General features: G+C 40.2%; 1 protein-coding gene across 2 annotated transcripts; it reads left to right on the top strand.

The window, feature by feature from the left end:
• The first annotated feature begins 1,851 nt into the window (after window positions 1-1,851).
• Window positions 1,852-5,955, top strand: LOC102081137 (programmed cell death 1 ligand 1). 2 transcript variants are annotated; one of them, XM_005464576.4, is made up of 4 exons: window positions 1,852-2,228; window positions 2,303-2,454; window positions 3,972-4,316; window positions 4,555-5,955. In XM_005464576.4, the coding sequence occupies exons 2-4, from the start codon at window positions 2,391-2,393 to the stop codon at window positions 4,653-4,655; spliced, it is 510 nt and encodes a 169-aa protein (XP_005464633.1). In that variant the 5' UTR covers window positions 1,852-2,228; window positions 2,303-2,390; the 3' UTR covers window positions 4,656-5,955. The 2 variants fall into 2 exon arrangements, with proteins under 2 accessions (XP_005464633.1, XP_005464632.1); XM_005464575.4 differs by having other exon boundaries at window positions 1,852-2,454.
• The last annotated feature ends 9,657 nt before the right edge of the window (window positions 5,956-15,612 follow it).

Genomic DNA, 15,612 nt, shown 5'->3' with positions numbered 1-15,612 from the left:
TGACAGAAACACTGAAGCAGCTCCACATTTTATTCTTATTGTCATGTTTGTCCTATTTGTCAGATGACAGAAGAACCAACACAAAGCTCAGAGAGTAATGGTAACACAAGATCACAGGTGAAATTGGATGATGACTTGATGGTTCATGACTGTATTTGAAGCACATGTGTGACTGCATGTATTTGGAATGTCTCACTGTTATTTATCAGGTGACAGAGGCAGCTCTGCCATGTTGTAGCTCAGACAGAGGTGAAGAGGCGAGGTCACAGGTGACTGACTGATGATTTGGTGCTATAGATTAACAAGAGGTGAAAACATTCAATTCAATTCAATTCAATTTTATTTATATAGCGCCAAATCACAACAAAAGTCGCCTCAAGGCGCTTTATATTGTACAGTAGATAGCACAATAATAAATACAGAGAAAAACCCAACAATCATATGACCCCCTATGAGCAAGCACTTTGGCGACAGTGGGAAGGAAAAACTCCCTTTTAACAGGAAGAAACCTCCGGCAGAACCAGGCTCAGGGAGGGGTGGCCATCTGCTGCGACCGGTTGGGGTGAAAGAAGGAAAACAGGAAAACATGTGTTTGGCTCCTTCACATAGTGGACATTGAGTTGTTGTGTGGGGCACCAGTAGTCCATGTCTGTTGCTGTAACAGTAGTTCATGTTTAGAATAAAAAATCCCATCTCACTGATTTGATCGGGGCAATAGTGCCTAAAATGTTGCAGAATTTTGCTGAGAGATCTTTTACTTTGTGGTAATCTTAGATGAGTAGTTTTATGGACAAAAACCACCAGGTCATTCAGTGTTCCCTTAGTGCTAATGTATCAGAGATGTTGGTGTACTATAACTGAAGTTAAGTCATTATGCAAATGTACTGTTTATAAGATTTGGGGAAACCTGCAGTCAGCTGAGACTGAAGAAGTCACTTGGATGAGTGACGAAACGTTTCTCCCACAAAACGCTACGTCCAGATGAACAGAATCAAGTTTTGGAAAATTAATTACCTGGATGATTGAGCATGCAACTGAAGTAATGTTGTTAAGTCCTTAAAGTCATATTTGGTCTCATGACTGTATTTGAAACTATTTTTATTTTTGTATGATACCTGATTTATATGGAATATGGCTGAAGTAAACTAAAGCCTAAAATACTTAGTCAATCATTTGTTTAATAGTAATTTAACATTATATAATTCACATAGAAAACTATGAATTGTAATTTTAAATGGTTTAAAAGCTTGTAGAATAGCATATGTAGGCAAGTATATTTCTCCTTTTTTTATCAAGAAGCAAAGACAAAAAGGGAAAAAAAAAAAAAAGAAACAGGGCAGGGTTCGGTGGTTGAATCATCCGTCCCCACCAATGCCAAAACCAAATCTACGCCCTTGGATAGGTGTATGACAGGTTACCATTATTTTTGTTTTATAAAACCAAAGAAAGTTCCATGTAGCTACAGCATCCGATGTTTTCTCACTGTTATCTATCAAACTTCATCTGTTTCTTTAATGAAGGAGACTTCCGCTGGTTTCTTGTGGTTGGCGGTACGATAAAACCATGCGTCACAATCTTTATGCCAAAAAAATCTGTAGTTTCTTACAGTCCTATGCAGACACCTCCCACCTCAACATTTAACCCAACCGTTCAACCACAGAATGAGTGAGTTTCATCGGGTTACCATTGTTAGTTACAGTGTTACGGAGGTGAGAGCGCAAAATATTTCCCGAAAGACATTTAAATGCTGCAAGCCAGTGCTGATTGGTCAGATGCAATGTCACTGTGACGTAGGGTCATCTTCGCTCACTGGCTGGAAGAATTCGGAAATGACGTAGCTCCAAGTGCATGGCACTAATGCTGCGTTCCCGTTACGTTGAAAATTGTGGCACTACCGTTAGTTGGAGAAACGACACAGAAGGATTTGTTTTTGTTCGTAGCAAAGCGGAGTTGTTCGTCCATTGCTAACAATACAGCGATTAACAGTTAAAAGCATGTTCACAGACAGCCTTGTCAGGGCGCCTAGCATGACTTATTCCCCGAGACATATCAACAGTCATTGTACAAATCACAAGTTGTACAATGTTATGCTGTTTATATGCACTGCAGCAGCCTGGGATATGAAAATCGGGGTTTGTTAGACTTCTCTCAATCTCACTTTTGGATGGATCGACCTGATGTCGCGATTTCCGACCGAAGGGAACGCAACAGTCAAAAACAGTGGATCGGTGAGTGGGAAGTGGGTGATAAAGTAGTTCTGACTTCAAACCTCGTTTAAAGATTAACTAATTAATGTATTCAGACTTTAAACTCAGGTTCCGAAATACACTGAAAGTACCAACATCCTCAAACATTTAAGCTAACATCATCAGAAGTTGAAGAATACGGAAATGGCTGCTGGAACATCTGCGTCACTCTGCTGGTTGATCTTTGTCTTCGCGTCTGTCTATGCAGGTGAGATTTAACCGTAGCCCTCCGAGATGAAGAAGATTAAAAAGCATCAACCTGCTTAATTTCCCAAAAAATTATTTTCATAGTTATTCTGTGTGTTCGCGTGTGAATTCAACACGAGGCTGGGTGGAGTCTCCTTCAGCACTTGAGATCCACTCACGGTAGAGTGAGTGTTACACGATATAACACTGAGTGGGAGGTTTTTTGTTTGTTTGTTTGTTATTTTGTTTGTTTGGGTTTTTTTTGAGGGGGGGGCATCTTTTCGTTATCCCAGAAACACGAGTCTAAACCGTAGCTAGCAGGGTGCTTCTCTTGTAGTGCTTGTTAAAAAAATACCACACCAACCACTTCCCACTTGTGAGCTACCACTCCAAATTGTCCACCATCATAAAGACCAGTATTGTTTATGTGCTAAACCGACTGCAGTGCACCCTGCTGGTCGCCCGTGCCTTTATATTTACATTATAATCCATATCAACAAGCAAAAGAAAAGAGAAGTGGCAAACATTCAGTGGATCACATTTTGCAGAAATGTTTTTGCACAAATTCACAGAGAGCTCTCCAACCAGCAATCAACTGTGATGTCATAAATAATCAGACACCAACAAAACAGCAACAGCAAAATGTTAAAAAACAAATTTCACTTTAAAAGTTCACAACTCTACAAGCCAGTGTACTAATGCTTCGTCCCAATCCAGCATGAAAGAGGATGAGTAGCAGGAGGTCAGAGCAGCTATGACAACGATGAAGAGAGGAAGGGCTGTTGGTAGCAACAGCATGTGGAGGAGAGTGCAGTGGATTGTTGAACCACATTGTTTAACACAATCTCCAAGGTGAGTGGCTGCCTGAAGAAAGAAGAAGTGTGTGACATGTACTTACTAAGAACAAAGGTGATTTGTAGAGCTGTAAAAGCTACACAAGGCTGATGGGCCAGACCTTGAAACTATGGGACATGAGGGTTGTTAAAGGTAAGAAGAGCGGTGTGGCTTCATGAAAAGAAAGGGCATTACAAACATGATATTTGCTTTGAAAGTGTTGATGGAAAAGTTTAGAGAAGGTCAGAAGAAGCTTCACTGAGTCTTTATGGACATAGCAAAAGCACATGATAGGGTGCAAAGAGAGGAGCTGTGGTACTGCATAGTCTGTGTGGCAGAAAAGTATGCAGTAACATATAGCAGCTGCTGTTTAGTTGGTTTTTATTTGTGGCCCATTATGAGAATAGGCGAAAGACAAAAATGTGAGACAGCGAATTGGCCGCAGGAAAAATGTTAACAAGGATAATGCACCACCTGCTAAACGTAGCCGTCGTGGACACTATTACAACATTGTTAAAGTGTTTGCAAAAGCAAAAAATTAATCGTTAGATTCATCGATGCATCGAAAAATAAATCGCTAGATTCATAGATTAGGAAAATAATTGTTTTGCCCAGCCCTAGTGTGTGTGTGTGGCTGCTATAGATGTGAACAGTTGCACTTTGATATCCTTTAACCTCTCTGCTCTGTGTCGTTTCCTCTTTCAGACCAGAAAACCATCACAGCTGAGTATGGACAGGACGTCACTCTGACATGTCGAGCTCCAAACAACAACATCATCGCTGTCAAGTGGAGCAGAGATAACCTGGGGAAAGATTATGTCCTTTATTACAAGGATGGGAAGCCTGTTCCAGATGACCAGCATCCATCTTTTAAGAACCGGGTGGATCTGCAGGACAGACAGATGAAGGATGGAGACGTGTCTTTGATTCTGAAGAATGTGATGATTAATGATGCTGGAAGATACGAGTGTCAAGTTGCCCAAAGAGAACCAAACAAGAGACCCAGTTTGGAGCCCATCAACAACGTCACACTGAGTGTTGTTCCTCCAGGTGAGTGAGTAGAGTTGAGTGTGTGTGTGATCAGAGGTGAAGCTGCTTCCTGGTTGTTGATGTTTGTTTCTAAAGATGTTGTTGATGAGACTTTGTAGAAAGCAGCTGGTCTGAGTGATGTGATCAGAGTGCAGTAGATAATGTCTGACAGCAGTTTGAAGAGGAAATGGATTCTGTTCTGTTCTTCACTCATCACCTACCTGACAGCTGACACCTCACACCTGTTTCTCACCTGCAGGTCAGCCAAGAAGATCTGGAGTGGATGGATCTTTTGGGCTGAAAGTTTGTCTGACAGTTTTTAGTCTGCTTCTTCTTGTTGCTGTTGGTTTTGCAGTCTAGAGAACAACAGACCCTTCCTGCTGAACAGCAGCTTGTTTTGAAATGAACATTTCAAGAGCTGGTCACATATTGTTGATTTGTTTTTTTGATTATTTTCTTTTGTTCATTGTTTTTCTCAGGGTATTTATTTGTGTAAAGATTATAATCAGAGGCTTTTTGAACGAGGTGATGCAGATTTTATCTGAATTGCAATCAGTTAAATGCAAATGTAACCGTACATAGGTTGTACGTAAATCAATAAAAACACTGTTACGGTGCCACTATGGCACACTCTGTTATCCATGTAACAAGCTTTAAAACTGAGAACTGATTGTCACATTCAGTTTGATGGGCTGTTTTACACATTTACTTGGCAAGTGAAAGGTCACCGGTTCAGTTCCAGGTATACAAAATGCTTTTGGGGTTGAGTCAGTCAGAGTTATCTGTCATCTCAGAAGTAGTAGATAAACACATGAAAATGCTGCCTTTAATTTGCATTTTAGATGGCACTCTGTCTGTTCTGTGTACGAATATGTACTCACTATATGGAACTTATATATCATGCCTCTGAAATATGTTACAACTGTTGGTGTTTGTCCACCAGAGGGCACTCTGCAAAATATAGCAGATTTTTAAATTGTTAGTATTAGAATGGTTCCCAAAAAACATTGTATAAATCTGATTCTTAGATGGAATAAGCACTCCAAACATCCAAATAATGACATGATTCACTAAATAGCTAGCTTCTGTATTACTACGATGTGCTGTTTTTTTGTAATATGGTGTTTGATCCAGCCTGCCTTTATGGGCTCAAATTGCAGTCATAAATATTTTGTACTTGTAAATCAAATGTGTAGTTGTGAAGTGAGTTTTGTAACCTTGTAAACCAAAATATGTGAAAATTTATGTTTGTGCATCTATAGATAAGAATTTATGTGTGTGTGTAAAAAAATAAATAAATAAATAAATAAATAAAAAAGATTTGTAAGTTGACAGTCACACACAGCCAGGGAACCTAAGCGCAGAGTTTTACAATTAAGTTTTTGTTTTGTATCTGTAAGCAGACATTAAGAAATAAAATTTGTAACTGGTGTAAATATTTTTTACAAGCACAAATCTTTTTTTTATACACACAAATTGTCGTCTATAGATGCACAAACATAAAATTTTCACGTATTTTGGCTTACAAGGTTACAAAACTCACTTAACAACTACACATTTTATTTACAAGTACAAAATATTTATGACCACAATTTCAGCCCATATGCCTGTCCTGATGTGTCTTATTATCCACATAATAAACAGGATCACTACCAGTTAAACTTACCTCTGTCCATCATTGTGTACACAACACAGCATTGGGGGGTTGTTTGAAGAACTCGGTTACAGTGAAGAGTAACTGAGCATTGTTATGGAAACAAAACACCATGGAGGAGCTCTGTAGTTTGAACCAACCTGCAGCATGTGCAGTTGAAAAGATAACTAAAATAACACAGGAAACATGCTCACTGGGATGGTCTAACTCAGCAGTCCCCAACCTTTTTTGCGCCACGGACCGGTTTATGCCCGACAATATTTTCACGGACCGGCCTTTAAGGTGTCGCGGATAAATACAACAAAATAAAACTAGTACCGGTACCGAAAAAAAGAAGTTTTAGTCATAACACACGTGAAAAGACCCAGGAAAACTGAGTTAACAATAAAAACGATAACAAAATAACGCTGAAAACCGATAAAAACCCTGAAAACCATACATTTCACACCTGAGCCTCAACTCTCGCGGCCCGGTACCAGTCCGAGGCCCGGGGGTTGGGGACCGCTGGTCTAACTAACAGAGCAATGAACCTGAGATTTGAGTCTGTCCCTGTAACAAGACACAAAAAGCTGGAGGATTGTTCACAGAGTACAAATAATTTCACTCTTGCAGTGTTTCACTCTGAACTAAAATGGGATTTCAACAGAACAGAACAAGCACAGGTGGGATCAAGAAACAGCCCAACAACAAGATGGTTTTCACACTGAGGTTGTGCATATTCAGACGTGTTTCTTTTGGCTCTATCATATGCCTGACCAGTGAGAATTAGAACCTGTTAGCCTGAGGCCGAGTTCTTTTTTGGGAACAAGTGGTGAGCATATTTGGATGAGAGGCACTGCACAGTAAACAGTATAAAACATGGGCAAAGCATCCAGTTCTGAAAACCGAAGTGAGTGCAGAAGTGTCTTAAAGCTGCATTAACATGAAAACCACCAGATGGCAATAGCAGTAGATGAAAAAAGACTTCTAGTCCTATAGAAGTTGGTGTGAAAACAGCTTTCTAAAGTGACCTTTCTCAAAACACTTTCCTCCTGAGTTTATGGACTCAGTCACTTATTTCGGGTCATAGTGAATAATTTTTTTTTTTATCATGGTCTGTAAACTTAGTCTTACAATGTTGGAAAAAGGAGGAATATCAGGTTTATTTTGTTTGCTAACTGACTGATGGCCTCTCAAACTAATTTTTTGCATGAGCAGTTTCAGACAGTCCCCTTTCATCACATTGTGTTTTTTGCAACCAAGATAGTGTACCAAAAATTGCATTTTTTTGTACATCAGGGAAGAAGAATGATGTGGATGAGGCCTTGGTCCAGTAGCCCTTCACTACTGGGGAGGACAACAGGTTAAGAAAGGTTGTTAAAGATATAAACCCTACCTATGTTCTCCCCACCAGGCTGGTGTGTATCTGAGTGCATCAACCATTTTCCTCCATATTTGCCATTCCAAGTGTTCTCTTCTTTCCTTTAGGTTTTCAAAGCTATGGTGAACCGTATGAAATTGTTACAGAATGTCTAAAAGTGTTGTCAAAAGGGTGTCAGGATAAAAAGTTATTCCATCTTTATCAATGCTATACCATGCACTGGAGGAAAGAAACTTGGGAATTGTCCTAATTCCAGCTGTCAAAGGTCAAAGACAAGGTCTGCTGTTTGTTCTCACACCATGTTAGTCTGGCCACATGATTTTATTTTTTTTTATTATATATATATATTTTTTTTTTTTTAATTGTAAGGCACATCAATCTATCTCTCCCATATCTAATGGGATGTTAGTGTCAGCGCCGAAGCTACTGTATTTCATTATGCAGACAACAGCTAAAGATTTATTTTACAAATGTCCAAAAGTTGAATCTGTTCATCTGGACGTAGCGTTTTGTGGGAGAAACGTTTCGTCAGTCATCCAAATGACTTCTTCAGTCTCAGCTTTCTGCAGGTTTCCCCAATCTTATAAACAGTACATTTGCATAATGACTGAAACCAGCCCACTGAAGGAACAATGGACTGTGAGGTCAATCATTATGCAGTCAGCTGAGACTGAAGAAGTCATTTGGATGACTGACGAAACGTTTCTCCCACAAAACGCTACGTCCAGATGAACAGATTCAACTTTTGGAGATTTACTTTCCTGGATGATTGAGAATGCATCAAGATATTTTACAAATGTTTCACAATAAAAGTCTTGTAAAAAAGTTCACTTATCTTTACTTTGCTTTACCAACATCTCCCTCTAGTGGCCATATATAAACCATGTGTGAGGATGGTGTTAATGTAAAATGTGAATCATAGTGTTCCAGTCAGTCATCAGTGTGTCTCTGCACAGCTGTAATTAAAATGTGTTCAGAGGGCCTCAGTGTCTGAATGGTTCCAGTTCAGCTCCATAACAGCAGCGTCCCTGGTTTGATTCCTGTGTTTCAGCTCATATCTGCCTCTCTCACTGAGGGGGACGTAACTACATGGACATGGATTTGTTCATCAACCAAACTACAGATCACTGACACCAGAAGACATTAGATTGTTTTAGATTTCTAATTTTACTTTTTGCTTGTGTGAAATGATGGAAGGGGATGATAATTTCTTCTTTAAATTTTTTGTGCATGAGGCACAATGAACTTTAATGCTTACATGTTACTGGTCTTGTGTTTTGTGTTTCAAAGAAAGGGACTGTAATGTGGCTGTAAGTAAAACTTTAGTCCCCCACCTCTGTGTTTGAACCAATAGAAAAGCTCCTCCTCAGAGGAAGAGGGCGGGCTTTACTTGGTGTCAGTGAGAGAAATGAAAAAAAGCTGAAATGAGTGAGAAGGACGATGAAGGAAACATCTGTGCTGTGTCTGCTCTGTAAGTAGAATCTCTGTGTTTGTTTGAATTCTTGTACTTTGACTGTCTGCTCTCCTGATAACTGATGATGGAGGAGAAGACATGAAAAACAAATCAGGCTGAATTCAAGTTCAAAACACCACGAGGACCAACTGCAGGTCTGAACTGACTCTTTATCTTTGCTCAGGAGTCGAGGAAACACAGCAGGCAGTGAAAAGCTCAAATCATTCACTCATTATATCAACTGAAATGACTCTTTAAAAAACAAGAACAAAGAAAGTGGAATAGAGAAATATGAAGAGTCTAAACTGTCTGGAGACTTAGAAGACAGTATTTTAACAATCTTTCCAGCCTTTTGTTGTCCAAACTTTATTTAATAATGTTGCTGCCATCAAGGGGAAAACAAGAAAATATATACCGGAGAGTGGAGTTTGTGTGTTTGTCAGCTGTTTGTGTGGAGTTGTTCTTTATCTTGATGCATCTGAGAAACTATCATTATAAAACCGAATTTGTGAATAGTCTTTTTCATTTGTCCTGTAAAGAGGCTCATGCACCTCTCAAATGGCTGAAGTTATGACAGAGAGGACCTTTAGCATGGTTATAAGCAACTGGGAACATCATCTCAAAGTCGTGAATTCATAAACCTAATTATTTGGAAAATTTGCAAACTTGTTATTTTGGAATGGAAAACAAATCCCTTTGTTGCTTGATTTGAACTTATGGACGGAAGCTTTTTTTTTTGTCATGATGCATGCTCAATCATCCAGGTAAGTAAATCCCAAAAAGTTAATTCTGTTCATCTGGATGTAGCGTTTTCAGTGGGAGAAACATTTCTTCATTCATCCAAGTGACTTCTTCAGTCTCAGCTGACTGCAGGTTTCCCCAATCTTATAAACAGTACATTAGGCCCCAGCATCCAACATCACCATGGAGGAGTGGAAGGCGTTCACACCACTTAGTAATTACAACAACATCATCCTTCCAGCAGACAAGGGTAGGTGCACAGTATTGCTAAACCAGAAAGACTATCATGAGAAAATTTTGTCACTACTCAGTGATGAAATTACTTATGAGCGCCTGAAACGAGACCCAGGAAGTGGTTACAGGAAGAGGGTCATAGACTGTCTGAAGCACTTAGAGCAAGAACAGGCTATTGACCGGACCTCATACCAAAGGCTGTACCCAGGGGACTCTACACCAAGTCTGTATGGTTTACCGAAGTTACATAAACAGGGTGCACCTTTAAGACCATTTGTCTTTATGATCAACTCAGTCACCTATAACATCTCTAAGTTTCTGGCTATGATCTTCAACCTGTTGTTAGGCAGCTCTGAACACCACATCCAGAACACGTTGGATTTTGTTGAGGTGAGAGATGTCATTATGGAGGCAGATGAAACAATGGTCTCGTATGACGTTACATCTCTCTTCACTTGCGTTGGAGGTAGTTTGTAAAAGATTACAGGATGACACCAACCTCAGCAGCAGGACCACTCTCAGCATCGACCAAGTGTGTTTGCTTTTGGAACTGTGTCTTCATTCCACCTACTTCACATACAAGGGTCAGTTCTACAGGCAGAAACATGGGTGTGCCATGGGCTCCCCAGTTTCACCCATCGTGGCCAATTTGTACATGGAAGAAGTGGAAAAGAGGGCTTTGCTATCCTACCCTGGAACACCACCAAGCCATTGGTTCAGATATGTGGATGATACCTTGGTAAAAATCAAATCTCAGGACGTACCACATTTCATGGATCACATTAACTCGGTGGACCGACACATCAAATTCCCCAGGGAGAATATGAAAAGTGGCAGGTTAGCCTTCTTAGACTGTGAGATTTCCATCGGTAATGGGGGACATCTAAAAGCTGACGTGTACCGTATCGCAACAGTTGAGATGCCTTTTTTCTAAACACAGAGATTCTGTGGCTTTTAAACCCCAAAGCACACAGCGCCAAAAATTGGTCCACCCCAAGGATTGGGTCCTCCGACACAAACAGAGTAACATAGTGTACGCTGTTAAGTGCCAGGAGGATTGCCAGGATTTATACATCGGAGAAATCAAGCCACCTCTGGCGAAGCGGATGGCACAACACAGAAGAGCTACCTCGTCAGGCCAGGACTCTGCAGTCTATTTACACCCACAAGCCAGTGGACACTCTTTGAAGGATGAAGATGTACACATCCTGGACAGGGAGGAACGCTGGTTTGAGCGCGGAGTCAAGGAGGCCATTTACGTGAAAAGGGAAAGACCATCTCTGAATCGAGGAGGAGGTGACAAAATGTTTCTCCCACTGAAAACGCTATGTCCAGATGAACAGAATCAATTTTGGGGAGTTCTTCTTTATGTTCACCTCAAATCAACCTGAGTGTCATTTCTCTTTAGTTCTGATCTCACTGCTGAGCTGCACAACAAACCAAGGTCAGTAACCTTCTTCTGTCACAGTTTAAACCTGAGAAATGCTCACTGATATGACCTGATTGGGTTCAGAATGTAAAGTAAACGGATCATCAGTTTTTCATTTTAACCCTCACAGCTTGTCTGACTGTGAGTCCCAGCAGCTCTCAGTTCTTTGAAGGAGACTTTGTGTCTCTGAGCTGTGAGGAGGACGACAGCTCTGCTGGATGGACTCTGAGGAGAAACACAAGCAAACAACAGAGGACTCAGTGTGGAGATGTGTGGGGAAAACCAACTAACTCAGCTAATTCTTCCTGTAACATCAGTTACACTGACCAATATGACAGTGGAGTTTACTGGTGTGAGTCCAGAGAGGGTCCCATCAGTAACATGGTTAACCTGACAGTCACTGGTAAGCTGAGTGTGTGGAGTTAGTGTTGATGAAGCTGTGTGTAAATGGATGAAATGCTGTAGTTTGTCTCTGTGTTGAGGTGGATCAGTGATCCTGCAGAGTCCTGTCCTCCCTGTGATGGAGGGAGATGACGTCACTCTGCTCTGTAAAACAAAGACCACTCCCTCCAACCTCCCAGCTGCTTTCTATAAAGATGGCTCCCTCATCAGGAAGCAGCCTACAGGTCACATGACCATCCAGCATGTTTCCAGGTCTGATGAAGGCCTCTACAAGTGTGACATCAGCGGTCATGGAGAGTCTCCATCCAGCTGGATCACTGTCACAGGTGACACACTCACCTGTCTGTGTTTCTGCAGCTTTCAACATTCAGAATAAACTAATGATTATATTTTGTCTATTTAAGAGAAACCTACAACCACATCTCCATCTACTCCCACACCTGTATCTACATCCACCTCTATCCCTACATCAGCCTCTCCCCCTGGTTCTTCTGTTCTTCTTCATGTGTTAATCTCTGTTGGATCAGTCTGTGTTTTGGTGCTACTGGTGTTACTGGTTCTGCTGGCGAGACGATGTGTTCACAGGAAACCTGAAGGTGAGACTCAGGCTACGTCCACACGTACATGGGTATTATTTAAAACAAAGATTTTCTGTTTTCGTTTTTAAAAAAATCCTGTCCACACGTAAATGCAAAAACTGGGTTTTTGAAAGTCTCCACCCTGGCAGGAGTTTTTAAAAACCTCCGTTTTCAGTGACCAAAAACAACGTTTATGTGTGGTCGAGAGGTACAAATGCATAGAAATGATGTTGCAGTTTTTACATGTGTGATTTTACTGAGATTAGATTTTATTGCTTTACTTTGCTTCATTCTTTAAGAAATCTAAACTCAAATTGTAAATCTATGAGTTTTGAAATATTTCAGTTTTCCATTTTTGTAGCGACACTTTAACAATGTGACAAGTTCTTTGGAAAACAAATATCATAAAAGATGTGGAACAAAAGTGAAACAAACATTCAGAGGAATCTTTGTTTTTTAATAAACCAAGAATAACCAAATTTGAATAACAGGATGAATCATCTAATTCATCAGCTACTATGAAAGCCTGCTAGATAGCGTTTTTGTATTCACAGACTTTATGGGAGCATAACACAGTCACAGAATCATGCTAATTACTGTTAAGGAGCATCCAAATGCAATGTTAGATTTTCATTGGCTAAAACTGGAGCACAGACTTCTCGAGTACTCTTATTCACACAGGAGCTGTATTATCTGTAAGATAATCGCATTACAAATGCTCCAAAACCACAAAGAGATTCAGTTCTGGGACTCCAATTGGCTTAGTTGCAGCTGAGCAGACAGAAGAAGCTGTGATTTCATGTAACTTGGTACTATCTAGAAGCATCAATAGACCGTTCAAAAATTGTACAATATTATATTTATTATTATGCATGCAATTTAAGTGTCCCATTGTGAATTATGTCTCTCCCCATGCATTTAGACCATAGCTTTTTAACAACTGCCAAAATATGTAGCACATATCATTTCTCTGCAAGAGCTTTAATAAAAATTGAAAAGAGCAGGAAAATTTTGGGAATTTATCTCCTCAGCATTACAAAAAGCTTTGACATTCTAAGAGTTTGACTTGATTTTACTTTGGTGGAAACTGTTTTTGATTGTGGTTGCACTGGAGCAAAAAGCTGAAACAATCCTTCAAAAGTGTAGACATCTAGGTAATTGGCTGTTTGGATGAAGCTTCATCTCATTAGCCACATGAATTTTAGAAATGTCAGAATGTTTCCATATTTCTGTCTGTGGATTAATTATTTTCTTTGAAAACAGCTGTTTTACACCAGAATTTACACCAACAGATTATAAGCAGGTCAAATTTAAAAGCTAAGGTTTTCTGTTTAAAGTAAAAGAATAATAAAATGATTCATGTGTTATATATTGCTAGAGTAGTTTGATGACAGTTGCATCCGTATGGTGCTATGCAGGTCGACAGCCCACCCCATTAACAGCACATTGACACATAAACTATTTTCAGACACATAACATTCATCTGGTGTTAATTTATTACCATGCAATTCAAATAATTTCATGTATTTGATGGTTGGAAACTTTAAACTTGCCTCAACTCTCCATGTTTACACATATTAAACATGTTCAAAGCTCATTGATCAACAACCACTGATCAATGGCCATGAGTACCATTCACAGAGAGTTGGGGAATGGCTGCAATCTCAGCATTGTAAGATCGTGAAAGATGTACCCTTAGGCCCCCTCCTCGATTCAGACAAAACAGGATTACTCCTAAAAGTCTGCAAATGAGCTCTTCAGTTAAAGGCTTCCGGGCAACAAAAATCCTCCAGAAGGCACAGCATCAGTTGCTTAATGAACGGGTGAGGCAAACAAATCTTGTTGAAAAAAAAAAGGTCTTTCCCTTTTCATGTAAATGGCCTCCTTGACTCCTCCTTGAGTCTTTGATTAATGATCAGTGGCTGTTGGTCAATGGTTATGACAATTTGCATAATTAAGATCAAGGAACTGACCACCTAGCCCATTGTTCCTTCACTGGTGCTAGTTTCAGTCATTATGCAAATGTACTGTTTGTAAGGAAACCTGCAGTCAGCTGAGACTAAAGAAGTCACTTGGACGAGTGACAGATGTTTCTCCCACTGAAAACGTTACGTCCAGATGAACAGAATTAACTTTTTGGGATTTATTTAACTGTACTGCTTTGCATTTATGGGATATCAGTATTTATAATTCCATCTCAGTGATGTCCTCTGTGCATGTTGTATTTTGCAGAGAATGATCCAGCTGCAGAAGATGTCAGTTATGGACAAATTATGGTCAAAGAGAAACACAGTGAATTAAAGATGAGAGGTACAACTACGTTTCTTCATCTCCATCATGGTTTAATTTTATAACCAGACACTAAGGAATAAAAAAAATATTGTTCACTATGTGAGTAATGTGCTGTCATTTCCTGATAAGCATGCGGCTGATGGGAATATTAAGAGTTTCACTAATTTGTTGTTGCATCAGTGCTGTCAAGTGATCACCACCAAGTGATGAATTGATTAAGATGGTGGGAAAGGCTGTCAGGCATACCTGGAAAACATAAAGATTAATGAGAAGGAATTGGGAATAACTAGCAGAGACCATGGGGTCTTTAATTCCTCCCATGTGAGGAATGCTTTTCCTTGCATCCTGGTGGAGGTTGAGAACATTTGGTCTAAATGGATGACTTGGAGGTCACAGCTAGCAGGAGCTGTGGTCACAATGTTGTTGGTGCCTCTTGATGCCCAGATTACATACAGTGATGCGCAAAGCAGAGGAAAGGGGCGATTAATTAATCTCTGCCTCTAAAACTCTTTCAGTATCCACTACCTGAGACCATTAATGCTCTGCATCGGCCTAGATATCTTATCAATCTCATATGATTTGATACATAAAATCTCATTACAGCAAATAAGTGGTAACTATTGTTAGTGCTAATAAACTATCAGGTAAGTAACATCCGATATCATTCTGTGGCAACTGGCTGCGGTTTGTGGCTCGGCTGTAAGAGACAGAGGTGGGGCAAGATTTCTGGGGCTATAGTCTCATGTGATCATGGCCACAGTGCTGGAGTCTTTGAGTCACACTTCTTCCACCAGCCCGAAGAATTTTGCATTTGGATAGAGGGAGGTATGGTTCAGGGTACTACTTTGGCAGTGAACAGATGCAGACTCACATGGCAAGGTATGGTTTGTGGATCTGGTGTAGGGAGGAGTTGGGTTGGATGACTGAGGGCTCAGTGCCAGCAGCTACAGCGGTACACCTTGTGTGTGATATTATGTTCTCTTCCTTAGATTTGCAGCAGGAATGGAGGAGTGATTGGGTTTCACAGGGGGAAGATGATATGAGTGGAACAAGCTGGGCTGTGTGCGAAGACAGTGGAGCTGCAACCAGACAAATTCTTGGAACTGTGTTGAGTTGCAAATACTGTAAATAAGGCTCATTGCTTACCGCGGTCACTAAAAACAACCTGCTATTA

Source organism: Oreochromis niloticus, linkage group LG3, assembly GCF_001858045.2.
Source record: "Oreochromis niloticus isolate F11D_XX linkage group LG3, O_niloticus_UMD_NMBU, whole genome shotgun sequence".
Lineage (NCBI taxonomy): Eukaryota > Metazoa > Chordata > Actinopteri > Cichliformes > Cichlidae > Oreochromis > Oreochromis niloticus.
Note: the sequence above shows the minus strand (reverse complement) of the source record. Positions and strands in the feature narration are given on the sequence as shown.

Bases quoted from the DNA above. Each gene is read 5' to 3' on its own strand.
- LOC102081137 (XM_005464576.4), top strand. From the start codon at position 2,391: ATGGCTGCTGGAACATCTGCGTCACTCTGCTGGTTGATCTTTGTCTTC. The intron at 2,455-3,971 runs GTGAGATTTAAC...TTCCTCTTTCAG, and splicing joins CTTCGCGTCTGTCTATGCAG to ACCAGAAAACCATCACAGCT. The intron at 4,317-4,554 runs GTGAGTGAGTAG...TCTCACCTGCAG, and splicing joins ACTGAGTGTTGTTCCTCCAG to GTCAGCCAAGAAGATCTGGA.